This window comes from Zalophus californianus, chromosome 2, assembly GCF_009762305.2.
Source record: "Zalophus californianus isolate mZalCal1 chromosome 2, mZalCal1.pri.v2, whole genome shotgun sequence".
Taxonomy (NCBI): Eukaryota; Metazoa; Chordata; class Mammalia; order Carnivora; family Otariidae; genus Zalophus; species Zalophus californianus.
The window spans coordinates 176,216,016-176,236,097 of record NC_045596.1 but is presented as its reverse complement, the minus strand read 5'-3'; the positions used below and the strand labels follow the sequence as shown (position 1 = coordinate 176,236,097).

Genomic DNA, 20,082 nt, shown 5'->3' with positions numbered 1-20,082 from the left:
ATACAAACCAGAATTATAAAATAGAAAAAATGACTATAAGTTTTTAATTAGAGTATTGGAGTTTTATTTATGCTGTTAATTTAGGAATCACTTTTGAAAGAAATCTCATACAAATAATAAATAAAATATTAATTGTTCTTTGAAAAATTATCAAACTCTGGCACTTCCCCATAGTTCAGTTCTTCCCTTTTCTATGCTAAAACTATTAATATTTTGGTGACTATTTCTCTGAGTGCCTTTTTGGTACCATTTCTTTTTTTTTTTTTTTTTGAAGATTTTATTTATTTGAGAGAGAGAGAATGAGATAGAGAGAGCATGGGCGGGGGAGGGTCAGAGGGAGAAGCAGACTCCCCGCTGAGCAGGGAGCCCGATGTGGGACTCGATCCCGGGACTCCAGGATCATGACCTGAGCCAAAGGCAGTCACTTAACCAACTGAGCCTCCCAGGCACCCCTGGTACCATTTCCTATATTTAGTTGTGGAGGCAATGGTAGTAGTAACAATACAAAAAAATTGGGTCAACCTGTCTTCCCTCTTTTACTGCTTGAATTTTCATTTAATTATATATACTTTCATGATAGTATGTACAGACCTCTCTTGTTTAAGAGCTATAAAGTATTCCAGTGTATGTCTGTTTATAACTGGTTCCCATTTGGTGGACATTTTTGGTTGCATGTTTTAAAACTTAGCTGGCATGAGTATCTTTGTATGTGTATCTTTATGAATTCTGAGAGTATAAAAGTCTTATTTCAGTGCATACACTTTACAAAAGTTTTCATTAACTATACATCCTTTGCACCTTTATCGTCCTATCTGTTGCTGCTATTGGTAAAATAGAGCAATATGTAAAATTAATAATTTTCTGATTTGTAATCATGCTAAAATGATTTTTACAAATTTTAAATCTTTTATGTCAACCATTATTTCATTAACAGATGAATTTAAAGGTCATTCTTTACTCCAAGCGGCCAGAGAAGCAGACTTAGCCAAAGTTAAAAAAACACTCGCTTTGGAAATCATTAATTTCAAACAACCACAGTCTCATGAAACTGCGCTGGTAAGATTTTATTGTTAATACATTCCTTAGGTCTATAATAGTAGTGGAGGCACAAAGTATGATTTTCATTTCAGAAACCTTAAAGTAACTTTAGTATCTGAAATGCCAGGAATTGCCATCTTAATGTTGCTTGCATTGATTTTTAAATTTGGTTCAGGAAATGATTGCTTTCATGGGTGAGGGAATAGACATTTGCTCACCCTTGATTTGGGAATTATTTTTACCTTTGTCTTTACCCAACCATATTATAACAAATCAACTTTTGTGGCCAATTCTTTCATAAAATACAAGATGTGATTTTCTTTTTAGAATCTTTTTTTTTTTTTTTATGGTTGCTAGGTAAAGACTATTTGTTTTCCGTAGAAGATTAAAGTATTTTCAAAGGTACTTGCATCATCCTCTGGAGCAATGATCCGAAGAATTATTCTTAATTATAAGAATAATTATACTTCTTAACTATACAAAGAATTACTACATTCATTATAGAAAAATGATAAGATTATGAATTGTTTGTTCCAGACTGTACAAATTGCTTTTTAAACTATTCACGTTTTTTCTTCTAATGTACTTTCAGAAAGATTAGCTTATTTTCCTTGTCATTGACCACATTTAGTTTCAGATATAGGGCTGGTAAAATTATTCCTGAAGTCAGAATTTAAACATACACAGTGCCTCTATCACAGACCTAAATATGCCTCAGTTAACATTCCCACATATATCTGGCACAAAAAAAGTCAAGCTGTAGTCAATTCTTGCTGAAAATGACATTAAAAGAGTTGACAAACTGAAATGGGCCAACTGTATGTATACTTAAATACATGGCTCTCGAACTGGGGGTTCAGATATGTTCACGCTCTCCAGCATTATGCCAGGAGATACGTAAAGCAGCAGAGTAAACCTGACCTGCTTTTTTGGAGTGTTTGTTTTATTCATTAGTAAGTAGGTTTTTACTCTTAAAATTTTAATACAAACATTTATATAAAACAAAGTTGAATACAAAAATTGTATAAATATAGGATAAAACATAAAATTTCTGAGAATACATCTTCCGCTAAGCTCCTTCAAGTCTGTTGCCTTCTTGCCTGTCCCTGGGCATACAGGCTTATAGTGCTAGGAGTAGCTGTGGGGCAGTTTGAGAACTGTTGATTTATGTGGCTGATAACCTAATGAAGGATTGACTAATTCAGGTAAGGGTATTTGTAGCTTTGGAGAGGCAGCATTCTGATACCTTCAAATAAGTATATATTGGATAATTATTTATTGGCCAGAGGAAAAGAAACAAAGTCTCTCTTAATGCTTAACTAAGATAATTTCACCTTGGTTTAAAGGCGTATGTCTTATGAATACTTCCAGTATATTTAGAAAGAATTTGGTCATCTCCATAATGTGAAATATATAAGTATGTTTTGACAGAACAATATTCTAAATAGTCAGCAGATGCTATTTAATTCCGGTATCTCTTTTAAATAGAAGTTTATTTTATTAACTTAGTTGTGTTTACTTTACAGCACTGTGCTGTGGCCTCCCTGCATCCCAAACGAAAACAAGTGACAGAACTATTACTTAGAAAAGGAGCGAATGTTAATGAAAAGAATAAAGAGTAAGTGTAATTGCAGAGGGAGTAGTTTGGTTTTTAAAGGGGAAATGCAACAAAATTAGGAAATTTCCTTTTCCTTTTCTCCTCTCCATAGTTTCATGACTCCCCTGCACGTCGCAGCAGAAAGAGCTCACAATGACGTCATGGAAGTGCTGCATAAGCATGGAGCAAAGGTAAGACACACACCTGAAATAAAATGTCAGACTTGGAATTGAGAAGCCTAGCTGCTCTTAAGACTCTTACTGTTCTCTCTGATTTTCCTGGAGAAATGAGTTTTGTAAAGGACTGTTACCGTGTATTTGAAGTCACCTATTCTCTTTTAAAGCTGATTTAAATCTTGTTACTAATAAAAATAATTACCTGTGTTTTATTGTACTTTACTGCCATTCTTCTGTAAAGCAAAAAAATGTAGCTGCGGTCTTATCATTCAAAATTCATTTAACTTTACATTGTTTTACAATAATACTGGAATTGATAGATTTTGATAGTCAACATCATTGATGGTTTATCAGAATAATTGATGTAAATGATAGTCAGAATATTGCTACTTATTCTAAAGAACATTTTTGTTCCTTCAAACTGGTAGTGATAGTAATTTTCTCAAATAACCTCAACACTGAAGAAATATGAATTTTTGGGGTAACGATTTTTGTTGGCATTGTCTGAAATTATGAATTGCTTGAGGGAGGAAGGAAGCAAACTGGTTGTTTTTCAGAGGTGACTTGAAATTGGAAATTTTTAAATCCTCAAGAGTATGTATTTTAAAGCAGAAGTCTCCAAAGTAGACACTCTGTGGAACATACAAGATGAGCCATTGGGGACAGGAAAAAATATTAGAATTTTAATTTATTAAGATAGTAATTTCTTTATTTCTGAATAAAGAAATTAACATCTACTAATATTCAATACACAGATTTATGCTGGCTCCCTCATTAGGTCCATGTGTCAGCCTGTCAGTCAGCTCAAGGTGTTTCCTGAGGAAGAATGGGAGTCTGAGTAGCAAGGGATTGACACTGACAAACTCACTCATCTATTCACTTTCAGCCTGTTGTGACATACTGCACTTTACGCATGCCTAAATGGGTAGATTTATGGGTACTATCCTAAATGGTAGATCCTTCATAAATAACATTGTTGGTAATCCGAGGAAAGCATAAAGAGATTATCTGGCTAATTTCATGAATTAGTATTTTCAGGAATTGTCATACTGAGTTGTGCTTTTTTTTTTTTAATGAAAATAAGAGGATTGACAATTTGTCATCATCTGTGATGACAAATGGCATGTGTGTAGGTATCTTTTACTTGTATGTAGGTACTTTTTAAAAAAAGAAATATAGTCAAACCCTTGAAGGCAAATATTACATATTTTGTGCATATTTGAGTAAATGGGAAAGTGACGCATTTTTAAAGAAACTTCAAAAAATGAAGAAGACATTTGAGAATAGATTTTTAGAAAATGTCCACTGTTTTGTGAATTTTTTTTTTGCCAAAAAAATGGTGTAAATGTATCACCCAGCTGTTTCATCTACATATAATTAAAAAACTTGAAATCAGAATTTTCTAACCTGTTTTAAAGTATTTCTTAATTTGTGTTTAGGTGGTTTTTGAACCTATTAGAAAACATTAAGAAAGATGCAATTTACTAGCAGAATTTCAATTAAAACCTTAGCAAAATTAGTAAATTACATTAAAAATAAACATTTTGGGGCGCCTGGGTGGCTCAGTCGGTTAAGCGGCTGCCTTCGGCTCAGGTCATGATCCCAGGGTCCTGGGATCGAGCCCCATGTCCGGCTCCCTGCTCAGCAGAGAGCCTGCTTCTCCCTCTCCCTCTGCCTGCCACTCTGTCTACCTGTGCTCTCTATCTCTCTGTCAAATAAATAAATAAAATCTTTAAAAAAAAAAATTAATAAACATTTTTATTTAGGGGCGCCTGGGTGGCTCAGATGGTTAAGCGTCTGCCTTCGGCTCAGGTCATGATCCCAGGGTCCTGGGATCGAGCCCCACATCGGGCTCCTGGCTCAGCGAGGAGCCTGCTTCTCCCTCTCCCTCTGCCTCTCTCCCGGCTCATGCTCTCTCTCTCTCTCTCTCTCTCTGTATCTCTGCATCTCAGATGAATAAATAAAATCTTTGAAAAAAAAAAAAACATTTTTATTTAGTAGGTATTGCTAACAATGCACATTTTCCCAGTGGCTCTACATGTCTCAGTCACATCTTTTGAGCTAATGTGATCAATGGGACAAGCTATTGAAAATGAACTTAGAATCAGACCCTCAAATCTACCTCACAATTTTTTACAAGATTTTTTTAAGGTTTTTTTAATGGAGCCAAAAGATATTTTCTAAATTAGTAATTAAAATATTTTTAAAGTTTTAATTGTTTCATCTCTTTCCCATCCTTTTAATTCGCTTTTTATGTAATTTTTACATGTATCTATTATGTATTATATAGCATTGTTTGTTACAATTTACAGATGAGCACATATATTTATTGAACGAGTTCTCAAAACATTTTTTCACTCATAAGGTTCACGATCCAAAAATTTGGGTACCCTTGCTTTAAAAGGACGATTGGTGTTTTTATTTAAAAAGGTGAGGGTGAACTGGAACAAAAGGGAACAGAGTTCTAAGATTTATTACCTACTTTGAGGGTACGACTAGGGCATTGTTGTATAAGTCATGTCTAGTTGCTCTGTCAAGCAGAAAATCCTAAGCTAAGTGGGCTCTCTGCTACACTTAAGAGCATTGTATGTTTATCATGGACCTATTTTTAAAAATAGCTTATAGCATTTATAATGTTCTTGTTCTTGAAAAACCAGGAATAATGCCCTTCATTTTTGGAAAATATCTATTTGTTGTCTCCCATGAGTCATTTTGTTTCATGAAATTTCAATGAAAAATAACATTATTTTATAAGCTGTCCCAGTCAGCATTACTCGAGGTCTGTGGTTCTCAATCTTTTTCAGCTCTTCGTGTTCACAGTACATTCTCATCAATAATGTCTCAATCCATCACTGGAGCATGTGTAATTTTAAACACCTTATCAGTGATAGAGAATGACTTTTAGACTAGTTTACCCTCCTTAGCCCTTCCACTACAGTTGATCTAAATCGAGAACTCCTACTATTAGGCACTTTAAAATAGAAAAAAAAAATCATATTTAATCAGGGTTATGAACCAATAAATACCAATTGCCATCCTCCCATTCACTTACTCCCTGGTTCCAAGGCAGGCTGCTTTCTGTCAGGGTTGGTTTATCTGGTGGCTAATGTGTTAGTAAAAACTTACTGTAAAAACCCAGCTTAGCTACTGTTGAGCCCCAGTGTTTGCTTGGTTAGTGTCCTTTCTGGAGAACTCATGGTTTCAATTTGATTTTTAGACAATTTATGCTTTCCATTTGCTTCTAAAAGTACCTTCTGAATGAGGTGCTTGAATTAGGACTCAGCCCCCTTGTGCTGTCTCCACCATCCTGCTTCCTGCCCCTCCTCATGTCAAGTTCCCGAGCTAAGCCTAGTAAATCAGAAAAGGCAGAGAATTTGATAGGGAGATCTAATACCATTAACTAATTTGTCTTACTTAGACAGATAGAACTTAGTAATATTTACATAAGCCAAAACTTTCCTTTGCTCAAAGCTTGATGATAAATACAAAGTTCAGGTTCGCCATGCATGTTAAACTAAACATATTGTGAATATAACATAGACAGACATATTTTTCAGTTTACAGTCCTCCACTTTCTAGTTTTGTGAGCTTGAACTTAATTTCCTGGAACCTTAATTGACTTATCAGTGATATGTGGGTGTTAATACCTCCTCTCTGAGCATTTGTGTGTGTGTGTGTGTGTGTGTGTGTGTGTGTGTGTGTGTGTAAAAATTAAATGAGCTATGTATATATAGGTATATAGTTTAGTACCTGGCATACAAGCAATACTTTGGTTACTTGTAAATATGAGCATTGTATTTTTTCCATATTTGTCTTTCCAAACATATTGCATATTTCCCTTAATTATCTACATTTTTATATAAGATTTATAAGCCAGTTCCTTTATAATTTGTTTTGATCCACTAACTCAACAAATACTGAAATGCAAAATGATTAAGACTGTGTGCTAGATACTGTGGAAGATACCAATTTGAAAGTTTATGCAGTTACCAAACTTGAAGCTAATTCTGAATGCAATTTAGTGGCGTTAGCAATTAAGAAGGAAGAGAAAGATGAAAGCCACTTACGAAGGAATAATTATATATATGGAAATGAATAGGGCGCTAGAGTGGACTTAGAAACTGGTGGTCGTTCGGGGAAGTAAGAAAGCTAGAGAGAAATACTGGTTTCCTCTGCCTTGATAATTTTGTACTTAGAGTATAGGAACATGTAGATAAAACTAGTGGTTGAAAATACAGCACTAGAGTACAAAAGCAGTCTAGGATTAGAGAGATCTTTTGGAAAGCCATCAATATAGTAATCACGGGTCGCAAGGTCCTGGTAGAGAAAATATGGAGAGAGATGAGTTTAGAGTTAAGGAAAGGACCTTTGCAGATTACTGTGTTTAAAGAGCAGCAATGGGAAGAGAAAACTGACAGGTCTATCACATGTCTGTTGCGTGTAATAGCAGTATGAAGAAGAAACAGGTGATTGGTGCCACAGGGAGAAATCAAGGTAGGCAAGCCATTTAAGTGGGCAATTTTTATGTAAAGGCTTTGGCAGCTTTAGAAGGAGGTGTTCCAAAGATACAGGGATAGAGAATTGTATTCATTAGGGTCTTGGCAATCGACAGCATACTCAAAGTGGACAATTTGAGGAAAGTTTAATAAAGAAATTATAAACAAAGGTGGGCAAGGTTTAAAGATATGAGCAAGGGATAGCAAGTGGGGAGACATTATCATTTTTGGGCCTGAAGGGGCAAGGAAAGGAAGAGGTCCCTGGAAGGAGAAGAAGGTAGCTATTTAGAGAAGGCCCCCTGACAGCACTTTGAGAGGGTATATCTAACCCCTGCCTCTCTCACTCCTGCTCCCCACCAGTCTCCTGCCATTGCCTCCCACTAGCCAAATGTGATAAGAACTTAAAGACCAAAAGAGCTCATTGACATGATCCATATAAGTGAGTTTCCCAGGACACAGAGCAGGGTGGAGGATAGATAGGAATCTGGAGGGGCAAGAAGGCAATGCTCAGAAAAAGGATAGAAAGCAAATGGCAGTAAAAAGGAGGGTTATAAGAAAATGGGGGTATTAGCCGACTCATTTGAAAAATCCACTTTTATAGTGGAGTAAATTTTTGTTTCTAAAAGAAATTATCACTATCAACCCCCAGCTTTACAAGATTGCTGTAAAGCCTAAATATGAGAGACATGAAGATTTTATCTTTCCTTATGGCAGGTTTTTTTCTTCTTATTGTTAGCTACCCTGGCATTCTACTGCTACTGCTTTGTCTGCTATCATTATTAAGTAGAACTTAAGTCCCAGTTGCATATGGTGTTATTAACACCTAAAAATGAAAGGTTTAATTCAGAATTCCTTCTTTCATATTATATAAAAGCACTGCTATTTTGTCATTACTCGAGCATCTGTTAAATGTGTGGAACATGGAGAAATTTCTTTTGATTGTTCATTTGTCTTAATCTGACAGATTTATTTATATTGTATGTAAGAAGAAATTGTGTCAATAGTAATTGGCATTAAATGGGCTTATTTCTCACATTGAGAAGTGATGAAGAGTCTTTGCTCACTTTGGGGAAATGTGTTAGCTCATTATAAGGATTTGATTAATGCCTTTCTAGAGGTGGACTGATAAGCAGTTTCTATTAGCTCAAAGATGTTAAATAAAATGCATTCAAAGCTATAGATTTAAAGTTCAGATATCTGCAGTTTGAGCATATCAGTGTAAAGAGCAAAGGGGCCAGTGTTTCAGACATTTTAGTTACTAGTAACAGATCAACTGAATCTAGAGTAAGCATAAATGGAAATCTGTTTTATACTTATATAAATGTATGCTTACTACTTTTCTGAGATAACCCATATTAACAATATGGGTTATCCCATAGAAATAATCTATGGGAATTGTAGCTGAGATTCACAAAAGACTAGAACAAGAAATTTGTAAACCGTTGGGTACCTTGACTGCATTTTCCGTCTCTCTTTCTGCAGTTGCTTGGTTTCTTTTCTTTGTTGGTCTTCGTGCATCAGTTTCATTATTCTTTTTATAGACTGTATTTTTGTTTTACTTCTCTGTGGCCTAAATATGGGCTTTGCAGCCCCTCCTTTATGTGTCTTTGGCTTAGAAATATACCACCTGCAGCTACTGTCTCTCCTGAGTCTCAGGGACGAGAAGGGGAGAATCTGAATGAGGCTGCAGTTTGTGCACATGGCCATTAGATTGGCTCCTGCTAGTCTAATCAGCTATGCTCGGGGAGTTGTTTCTCAGACAGTTAGGGCATGTGAGAAGGTGAGTACCCTTTTAATAAGTTCGAGTTCAGCTAGTAAACAATCTAGTTTTGTGTCTTTCAAGTTATATCGAAATCTAACTCCTTAGACAAATTCGATACTCCGTAGTGGATTCACAACACATAAAAGGATTAAAAACCTTTTAAAGTGGGGCGCCTGGGTGGCTCAGTCGGTTAAGCATCCAACTCTTGGTTTTAGCTCAGGTCATGATCTCAGGGTCTTGGAATCAAGCCCTGCGTTGGGCTCCATACTCAGCAGGGAGTCTGCTTGAGAGGGTTTGCCCCTCCCCCCACTTGTGCTCGTGCGCTCTCTCTCTCTCAAATAAATCCTTAAAAAAGAAAAACCTTTTAAAGTGAAATATTGATTACTGTATCAGAATTTCAGTTAAGAATTAAATTGTGGTTATTTTGTCTATTTCATTCCTCACAGGAGAGGCTTTCATTATGTCCATTCCACCACGGATAACAATGCTCTGTATATATCTGTAAAACCTTAAAATCAAATTAAATTATACTCTTACCACAGATAAAATAAGTCCGTTATTTTCAATATTAAACTATTTTGTCAACATTGGCATTTGACTTTTTTTCCCCTTCAAATTTCTAGGGAAAGAAGAATGCATATTTTTTGGTTAGAGAATATTTTAATAGTCGGGTGCCTAAATGGTTCAGTCACTTAAGCGTCCGACTCTTGATTTAGACTCAGGTCATGATCTCAGGGTGGTGGGATCGAGCCCTGTGTAAGGCTCCTTCTCAGAGGGGAGTCTGCTTGAGATTTTCTCTTTCCCTCTTCCGCTTCCCTTCCCTCCCACACATGCACGTGCACTCGAGCTCTTTCTCTCAAATAAATCTTTTTTTAAAAAAAAGAATAATAGTCTAGTGTTTGCTCGGTATACACACGAGTATGATGAAAATAGTATCCTTTATCACCAGAATTTACCAATTTATTGTTCTCGTGAACCATTCACTTACCAACCATTTTTGAACACCCGCTTGTACAAGGCAATCTACTCGTTACTAGGGGGTATGTTTGAATTTGATCAAGAGTCTTCTTCTAAGGGACTTAAAATCTAGTAATAATAGTCTTATCCAACATAGTCAAATTGAATAGCTATCGTATAAATTGGAAAGTGATGTATATAAGAGAAATACAGGTAGACTGCTATTCAGAGAATAGTTATTCTACTGGTAGTAACAGGCCGGGGGAGAGATTAGAGAAATTTCACAAGGAAAGTGGGATTTCAGCTAGGAATGCTCAGGAATTAGATATATAGAAATTGGCAAAATACAAATAATATATTTTAAATAATAACTCAATCAGGAAGGCAAAGGAGTTAGAAGTTATGATTAGTGAGTCCAGTAGGTACTGAAAAGGAGAATATAATGAAAATCTTGAAGAGATATATTGGAACAAGGTCTTGGTAGTTTTCAATTGGAGAGTTTTGATTTTGTTCTCATAATACTTGGAGAGCCATTGGAAATTTTTGAATAGGCAGGTGGCATGCACAGAATCCTGCTTCAGAAAGATAAATAACTTCCTAGAAAACTGTCTTCTAGAAAGCCAATAACAGAAATGGAGATTCAAGGTATGTGCATAATATCTGGCATAATGATTTAGCAGTACTCAACAAAATTAGCTTTTTAAGATTTTTGTAAAAAGGGATGATAGTAAGACAATGTTTCTTACCTTCAAGCTAAGAGGGTTATAATGTGGCTGCCACCTGTTCCCTAGGTTATTATAGTCTGTCCACCAGGACATAGACCTATTTCAGATTCCTATCTTTTACTCCTTTCTTGCAGATTTATGAAAGCCTACCATTTTTTTTTTACTCTTCACTTTCACTTTCAAAGTGGCCTGATTTAGGGGGAAAGAACATTGTCATTCTAGCTAAAGGAATACAGAGACTCTTTTCAACTCTGAGGTTACTTGAAATCCAGTTTAGATTGAGATGTACCCATGTTCAGCAGCTAAAGTAGAATTACAATGTGAGTTAACAATAGATGATTAATTACAGAAATATCACAGAACAGTTCATGATTAATTACCAAATGAGTGATACGGACAATGATACCTTTGAGTTAAGGAGAGAGATGAACTCAGTTTCAAGATTAACACTTTGAGACTAGGCTATTCACACTGATTCGAATATTGAGAGACTCCCCTCAGCCAATTCCTTATAGTCTGTATGCTGGTTTCCAGGATTGTTTAGGCGTGTTTGAATCATACTTTTATATCCTATATATTTCAGGCCAAATGCCATTGTGGTTTTATATCATTTATCTAATTACCCTCTGTAGGATAATCATTAATTACTACTCAGATAGAGATAGAAAAACATGCATACCTCAGTTTTCTGTCTCCAGATACAAGAGGGGAACGGGCAATATGTTTTGTCTCTAAAACTGCCAGATAGGTTTTTCTTCTGACACCTTCTGAATATGTATCTCAAGCCAGTCCTATGCACATATTACCACACATTATAGGTAGCATTTTTCTTATTTGAGGCAGTTTCTGTACTTCGGTGAAAATAATCTCCTTAGTGCTGAGTGGTAAGAATCTTTGGTGACATCCTCTATCATATCCTGCTGGTAGAGACTGTGATGGAGGGGAATAGAGATTTTGTATCATTTTAAAGATCAGTTATGGCTCCAGCAGACAGCTGATTTCCCATCCAGCAATCATTGTTCCCTTTCTTTAGACCAGGTCTAAAGAAGACTTGATCAGAAAAATTGATGTTTTTGTTCCAGAAGTATGTATGTTGGTGATTCCAGATTTCATATATATATATATATATATATATATATAAAGAATTAAAATTGTGTCTCAAAATATGATTAATAAATTAATGATGGTATATATAAAATCTGTCATTTTTTTTAGGTTAAAAACAAAACTTATGGAGACTGTGTGTGTGTGTGTGTGTGTGTGTGTGTGTGTGTGTATGTATGTATAGCTATTTATTTGAAAGTTCTTAGAAGAATCCTTGTGACACAAGTGGCAGTCTCATTTATTTGGTTATCTCAGCTTGAATGACCATTTAAGTGCTTAATTATATGTATAATACTAGATTGTATTTTTTGGTTTATTTCTTTTTTTTAGAAGTTTAATTCTTATATAATAAAGAATATTTTAAGTGTTGTTAAGCCTGTTTTTGGATTGAGTGAAGAATTGTCAATGTGTGAGCGAAAATTGCCAAAGCCGGGAGGACAAAAAAACAATGTTGTCATGGTCTTTAGTTGGCCCTTTTATTCAGTGCTTTCAATTATAGATTTTGTGGATAACATGCTTAAGTCATTTAATCTCCCGTATTTCTCCATCAAGAGAGTGAATTACTACCAATTCCCATTTATATAACTTATAGAATGGTGGTAGAGTAATAAATCCAAACTTATGGGAACCATTAAACAATTAGAGTTCCCTATAACTCTCTGGGATCACAATGAAATATAATTACACTAGCTCCACAATATCACCCTTTTTCACTGTGAAACTGAATTAGAGCAGCAATGCAAATCCTGCCAGATGATCCATTTAAAAAATCAGGGAATGGGGTTTGACCTGTAGTCCTATAAAATAGTTACTGCTGCCCTCTAAAAACAAATTTATCACCTACCTTGGAAAGCACATACATTTTGGACTTAATTGCCTTGAACCACTTCAGAATACATATGTGGAGGGAAAAAGAATAGATTGACCACTTTGTAGAGAGCCCTGATTTTATCCCATGACTTGTTGATAAAAGAATAAACAAAGGCAGAGTATTAAAGTGTTGATAAAGTTAAATAGAAGAGGAAGTTAGGGACCTTAGTTTTTATTTTCAATTTTGAATCGGTAATGGCTCCAACAGACAGCCAATTTCCCATCCAACAATCATTGTTCCCTTTCTTCTTTGCTTCAGAACAGGGATCAGCAAACATGTTCTCAAAAGTCCAGATAGTAAATATTTTCGGCTTTGTGGGTACTTATATAGCCATTTTAAATGCAATCATTTAAAAATATAAAAATCATTCTTCACTTGCAAGCGGTACAAAAATAGTCAGCTGGTTGGAATTAACCCATGGATCATAGCTTGCTAACTTTCTCTGTGGAATTCTGTTTTGTTCAGATTTGGGAGCTTCACAGAGGCCTGGGTCTGAAACAGTTTTAGTAATCTTATTCTCCTTGCTTGTGACTGGAATAGGCATCAGTTTGGGAGGCATTTTTGGCCCTAGCCATAGGAAGTCCACTGGGAAAGGTTTCTTCTTTTTTTACAATAGATGTATAAAATATCCTTTTTTGGCTTTGGAGTTGGAGTTGATGGTATAGAGCTGCCACAGGCATCTTTTGACCATAGAAGGACAAGCCTGGAGTCCTCAGATGAGGGAATCTGAGAAATTTGACATTTGCTTCTAATGAGGATTTTCCTCACAAAAACCCTTGTCGAATGTCTATTTAATATTTCCCCTGGCATCCATTCTTGTTCATTCTCTGGGTTATACAAAGTATCACCAAATTGTTCTAGTTTTGTTATTCTGCTTGTTTCTGTGGAATGAGTACTTCTGTTAAATATCGCTGATACTTCTCTACGGCTTCTCGCAGTGCTTCATCTTTGTTGTCTGATAAAGCCCTCCATCGATATTCTTTTGTTGCTGTGATAACTATTTAGAGTTCAAGGGGAAAATTCTCTCATAATAAAAAATATATACATTTTCTAAAGCAAAGAATTTTATGTTACGCTGCTCTGTCTTGTACTTTAAGAAAGTTTCGTTTTCTGAGATACTAGAATATAGTACCACCTATGGAAATGGGTAAATGCCTTATATACATAAACAGGGATGAGGACATAAAGCTTCAGTATATGATCAAGGTTTTAACTTTCTAGCATTATCAATTAGTCCTCATCAAATGGTTGGAATTTTTTTTCAGCTAGACATAAAAAATTCCTTTTATAAATGGACTTTAACAACGATTTATATATTCTATTTTTTTTTTCACTTATTCACATAAGCTATTCACATAGCTCCAAGCTATGTCCTAGACCTTGTATTTCTGGGGTTAGGGAGGGCAGAGGGGAAGAATTACATTTAAGATCCAGTCATAATTTCTGCTTTTAAATAGCTTCCAATTTATATATAGCATCTAGCACAGAGCCTAACATCAGTAAGTGTTTAGTAAATGTAAGTTGTATCCCGTCCTTATGAGACGTTTTAGGAGGTAAACAACTTGGTTCTAATTTTGACAGCTATACACAAGGATAAGAAGTATGAAACAGAGAATAATAGCTCAGTAGAGAAATGAGCATGTGTTAGTGGAGTTGCATTCAGGACCACCCCTCCAAAACTGAGAGTAGAGACGAACAAGGAAAGTTAATGTAAATAATATTGGTGAGTGGTGATTTTTGCCCAGATTTGTTCCATAAGTGCATCCCCCAGAGTGAGTGAGAGACAGAAGGGAATCTGCTGTTTTCTCTACTGTGCTCAGTTTCACCATGCTAATATATATCAAGACAACCTCTCCTTACACATAGTGTGTTTTTAGTGTTTAAAGATACTGAATGACTTTGGTGTTCAGTTGATCTGCTAACACAGTGAAGGTAAAACTGGCAAGTTTTGAATTTACTAAGAAACCTTTTATCTGTCTCTGCCATTACATTGCTAAGGTGTTTGCAAGGATAATGTTGACCAAAGACAGATTTTACCTTTTGCAGTGACTTTAGAAACTAACACCTTCATAAAATGGGGTTCCAGTGTAATCTAATAAAGCTGGAGCATAGCAAGCCTATCAAATTGTGACGAAAAAATATAGTAGAAAGGAAGATAATATAAAAGTAAATTACAGATGGTCTTAAATGACATGCTGAGGAGTTCAAGTTTACTTGAAGGCACTGAAGAGTCACTGCGTTTGAGCTGAAAAATAACTTGGTAATATCTGTATTTTGAAGTAGTAATTCTCGACCATGTTCCTATCATTTAACAAGCTGTACTGAGGATTTCTGTCACTACAATTAAATAATTTAGTGGGTTTCTTGTCAAATTTCCAGAAAAATGTTAATGATTAGAATGTTCCCAATTTTAAGTTTTTTTCTTGTGGTGAGGTAACAGAGAAATAGAAAGTCAAGAAGTTTACTTTGGTAGCTTATGTTTTCCATCAATACATGCTAATGGCTGTGCTTTTATGTCACCTATGTATAAAGAGTCGCTTTTCCGCTGGCAAATGAGATCTAATTAAATATATCAGTATTTCATGGCAAATTTTGTGAAACACCATTAAGGATTTAGATGAACCCTTGCCTGAACAAGTGTGACAGCCTTACTTAAAAGGATGAAAGACTGAGACATGGAGATCAGTCGTCTTAAATCTTTTCTTTCCTTAATCTTGTATTTGGTGGGTGTGCACAAATGCTTAGAATAATCTGCTAGCGTACATTTGACAATTTACTCTATGCCCTGAAGAGGAGCTTTCTAGAAAACTCAGAAAAACCTATATAATACAATCCATAATCTCAATAGCCATAACAAAAACTAGCCCCGTGTTAAAATTTGTAAGATAGTACTAACTTGACATGGGTATTCAGAAAGGCAGTAATCATCAAGCCTTCAAGTAATCAAGACTTCTTAAGAAAGATGAGACTTGCACTGGATTTCATAACCCAGAAAGGCAGAAAGAAGGGCTTCTCTGAAAGAATCAGCATGTATAATGAACATGGACTTTGGTCTGATTGGAATAGAGGGTATTTACTGGGGCATCCTGGAAAACAGGTTTGATCAAATTATGAAGCTGATCCCAGAGTTGAATGTTATCTTAAAACTACCTAAATTATTCTTCCTTTATAACTCTTCGAAGTTTTAAAAATGAAACATTTGAAAATTTAAATCTTTTGGGGGAGGGTTAAATGTGTTAGTAATTCAGGCATTAGTAATTCAGGTTAGTAATGAGAGTATTCTATTAAAATTATTTACTAAAATTAGAAAAGAAATGTAATTAACTACTTTGTCTTGGCTTACATATTCTGTTGTCTTTATATTACGGGAGCAAGTTAGGTAAAACCCATTCATCCAAAAGTATTTCACGTACATGTTGGATGTGGCAGGCAGTCAACATCGGAGTCCCAGCCCTCAGAGACCTTACATTCTAGTTGTTGAGGGGAGTGGCAGGGGTGGAAGATGGACAGAAAGACAGTCATTCAGGGCAGGGATGAGGATGTTGTAATTTTCAGTAAGGCGGTCAGAGAAGGATAACTAAGAAACTGGTATTTTTTTCAGAAGCAGTAACCAAAAGTTAATAGTAAACCGTCTGTGGCATTTTTCAGAACGCTTTTGACAATTTCTTTTTTTTTTTTTAAGATTTTATTTATTTATTTGACAGAGAGAGAGATAGCGAGAGCAGGAACACAAGCAGGGGGAGTGGGAGAGGGAGAAGCAGGCTTCCCGCGGAGCAGGGAGCCCGATGCGGGAGCAGGGAGCCCGATGCGGGAGCTTGATCCCAGGACCCTGGGATCACAACCTGAGCCAAAGGCAGACGCCTAATGACTGAGCCACCCAGGTGCCCTGACAGTTTATTTTTCTCATAAGAATTTATTTACACTGTTGGTGGGAATGCAAGTTGGTACAGCCACTTTGGAAAACAGTGTGGAGGTGCCTCAAAAATTTAAAAATAGAGCTACCCTATGACCCAGCAATTGCATTCCTGGATATTTACCCAAGACACAGATGTAGTGAAAAGAAGGGCCATATGCACCCCAATGTTCATAGCGGCAATGTCCACAATAGCCAAACTGTGGAAAGAGCCGAGATGCCCTTCAACAGATGAATGGATAAAGAAGATGGGGTCCATAAATACAATGGAATATTACTCAGCCATCAGAAAGGACGAATACCCAGCTTTTGCATCAACATGGATGGGACTGGAGGAGCTTATGCTAAGTGAAATAAGTCAAGCAGAGAAAGTCAATTATCATATGGTTTCACTTATTTGTGGAACATAAGGAACAGCATGGAGGACATTAGGAGAAGGAAGGGAAAAATGAAGGGGGGGAAATCGGAGGGGGAGATGAACCATGAGAGACTATGGACTCTGAGAAACAAACTGAGGGTTTTAGGGGAGGGGGTGGGGGGATGGGTTAGCCTGGTGATGGGTATTAAAGAGGGCACATACTGCACGGAGCAACTGGGTGTTATATGCAAACAATGAATCATGGAAACTACATCAAAAACGAATGATGTACTATATGGTGACATAACATAACATAACAAAACAAAGCAAAATAAAATAAATTAAATAAAATATTTATTTGCTAGGGTGTAAAATGGAACAAGTAGATACTGAATTCTCTGTGCCCACCCGGTGATTTTTCAGATGAATGCACTGGACACCCTGGGTCAGACTGCTTTGCATAGAGCTGCCCTCGCAGGTCACCTGCAGACCTGCCGCCTCCTGCTGAGCTACGGCTCTGATCCTTCCATCATCTCTTTACAAGGCTTTACAGCAGCACAGATGGGGAACGAAGCTGTGCAGCAGATTCTAAGCGGTGAGATAAAATAAATAAGCAGTACATTCTGTGCTTCCCGTTTCATGTCCACTGATACGAACAGACAAACTTTGCACCACTTGTTTTAAGTAGCCCTTTGGAATGCTTTCTTTGCCTGAATATTTTTCATACCTTTCCTTGCTTGCAGTTTAGCCTGAGGCCCTCCCTATCAACGTTTTTGGTGGAGTGAGGTAGGTGTCATGAGAAGGAGGCATATACTCTCTCTTTTTTTTTTTTTTTTTTTTTTTTTTTTAGTTTTAAATTGAAAATCTGACTCATGGGTGCTATGATCAAAGGTGACTTAAAGCTCATATAAACAGTGTGGAATTATGGCAGCTCTAAAATCTATCAAATAGAGAAAATAAGAAATCATTCACCTGGTAATGATCTTTAATTAATTTTTCGTATATATGTGATAGTCTGACCTACTTTTTTGTATTTCTTAACTTCATTGCACCATTAGGAGATTATCTTGTTTTTTCTAGCTTAAATATAATTATAAAATCTTGTTGAATATTAATGCCTACCTAGTACAGCATTAGGTATTTTATCTATTTAATTTATTGAGGGAGATTAAACAAAGAACTGATATGAAAGTTGATTAGTTTCCTGAGCCCCCCAATTAGAGGAAATAACATAGTCTTGCTATTGAAAAATGGTGAGCTAGATACAAAATTAATTTGGTACAATTGGCTCTTGTTTCCCATCCCTTTCTTTTTGTCTGTGGGTTTTATCTGCTCTAGAATGACATAACAAACTGGAAGAGTAAAATGGAGAAGGAAGGCTACAGACTAGGAATCTGAAGTCCTAGTTACTTCTGCCTGTAACCCAGGATTTCTTTACTCCATCAGACACAGTGCCCCCCCTTGTCATAATGAATATTTTATAATATCCCCTTTTCTTATCCAGAAATGAAATTTATAGGTAATGTGACCTGACTGTACAGATACCTTCCCAAAACCCCAAATTAACTATAATATAAAGGGAAAATGACAGTAAGTTACAGTTAAACAATTTATAATTATTGTAATTGTAATAGCTTGGATAAAACAACACTAGAAAACAAAAATAAACCCCACAAATTTCTAAAGGGCTCCCCCCAAAAGTACAGCACAGGTAAGAATCACAACTATATTCTGAAATAGAGAACTTTCTAGGCTTGTGGAGCTCATATGTATTGTTAGAGCTGAATCAGAGTTAACCAGCCTCATAAGAGTATCTTTGCCACATTTTAAAAGCTACTAATTGGGATTTACTTTCCTCGTGCTAGCTCATTCGTAGATAGTATCATTCTACTTTAGTCTTAGATGGTGATCTTGAGACATTTGAAGTAAGCCCTGTCTAGGGCACCTTTACCATAGAAACTAAAAAGATCTAAAGGAATGAAATTTCCTATAATAGAATTGCAAGCTTGAACTATGAAAAACATGATTTCATGTAACTTCCTGTTTCTACGGAGCAATAGAACATTTACTTAAAGAAAATGATCATGCTTTGACGAGGACTTCTTTCTGCCTTCTCAGTAAATTCTAATGTAATTTCTAAAAGGTGTGATTTTTGTTAAAACATTCTAAATTTTTTCGTACACTTTTACCAAGAACCATTTAGTGCTGAATTTTAAGTTAGATTTTATAAGTTGTAACCATAAATCGGGCAAACAGATAGCTATCACATTAAAATTTCTAATAATATTCTGCATAAATTTAGAGATAATTGACAAAAGGGAGAAGAAAGGATTGAATAAATTAAGCAGATTAGATCCATGAATGCTCTTTAAATGTCTTCTGAATCAATGCAATTAGAATATATGACTTCTGGTAAAAGATACAATTAAATACTGAATCACAAATGAAATATTTTATTCAGTTATTTTGATAATTCTTCTTAAAACTTTGTTTTTGAGGAAATAACACAGTCTTGCTATTGAAAAATGGTGAGCTAGATACAAAATTAATTTGGTATAATTGGCTCTTGTTTCCCATCCCTTTCTTTTTGTCTGTGGGTTTTGTCTGAAGATAAAACATAGAGGTAATTAAATGTGTAATGTAGGACATGCCAGAACTTTTTGGTTTAATTCTTAATATTCTTTATTGATCTGGTAAAATAATATAGACAGTAGAATTATATGATAAAATCTTGCCCTTAGAAAGGTTTTGAAAATAAGAATTGTTTTTTGTTTGGAAAAGGATATAATTTTTTAAACTAATATTTCTATGAGAAACTTATATATCTATAGTCTGTGGACCATGTACTAGCTGAACTTTTTGATTATACCTACATTTACTCAACCATTCCAGGTTGTATGTGTAATGACTCCTAAAAGAATGCATCAGTCATACAGGATGTATACTAAGTTACTGGAGTTCTCGTCTGGGTAACATTTTAAAGATGCATTTAATACACCTGTTGATACGAGGTTTAAGATCCACTTTTAGAGACCTGCACGTCCAGCTCCCAAGTCAGTAGTTGCCAGTAGTTTACACTAATAGA

General features: G+C 35.7%; 1 protein-coding gene across 1 annotated transcript in view; it reads left to right on the top strand.

Annotated features, from left to right (window-relative positions):
* The window catches only part of TNKS (tankyrase), a 204,797-nt gene that overhangs the window by 141,861 nt on the left and 42,854 nt on the right, over positions 1-20,082 (top strand). The window contains exons 9-12 of the mRNA XM_027597791.1: positions 935-1,056; positions 2,565-2,656; positions 2,748-2,826; positions 17,421-17,592. Of these exons, the coding sequence (XP_027453592.1) occupies positions 935-1,056; positions 2,565-2,656; positions 2,748-2,826; positions 17,421-17,592 (465 nt within the window). The remainder of the gene's footprint in view (positions 1-934; positions 1,057-2,564; positions 2,657-2,747; positions 2,827-17,420; positions 17,593-20,082) is intronic.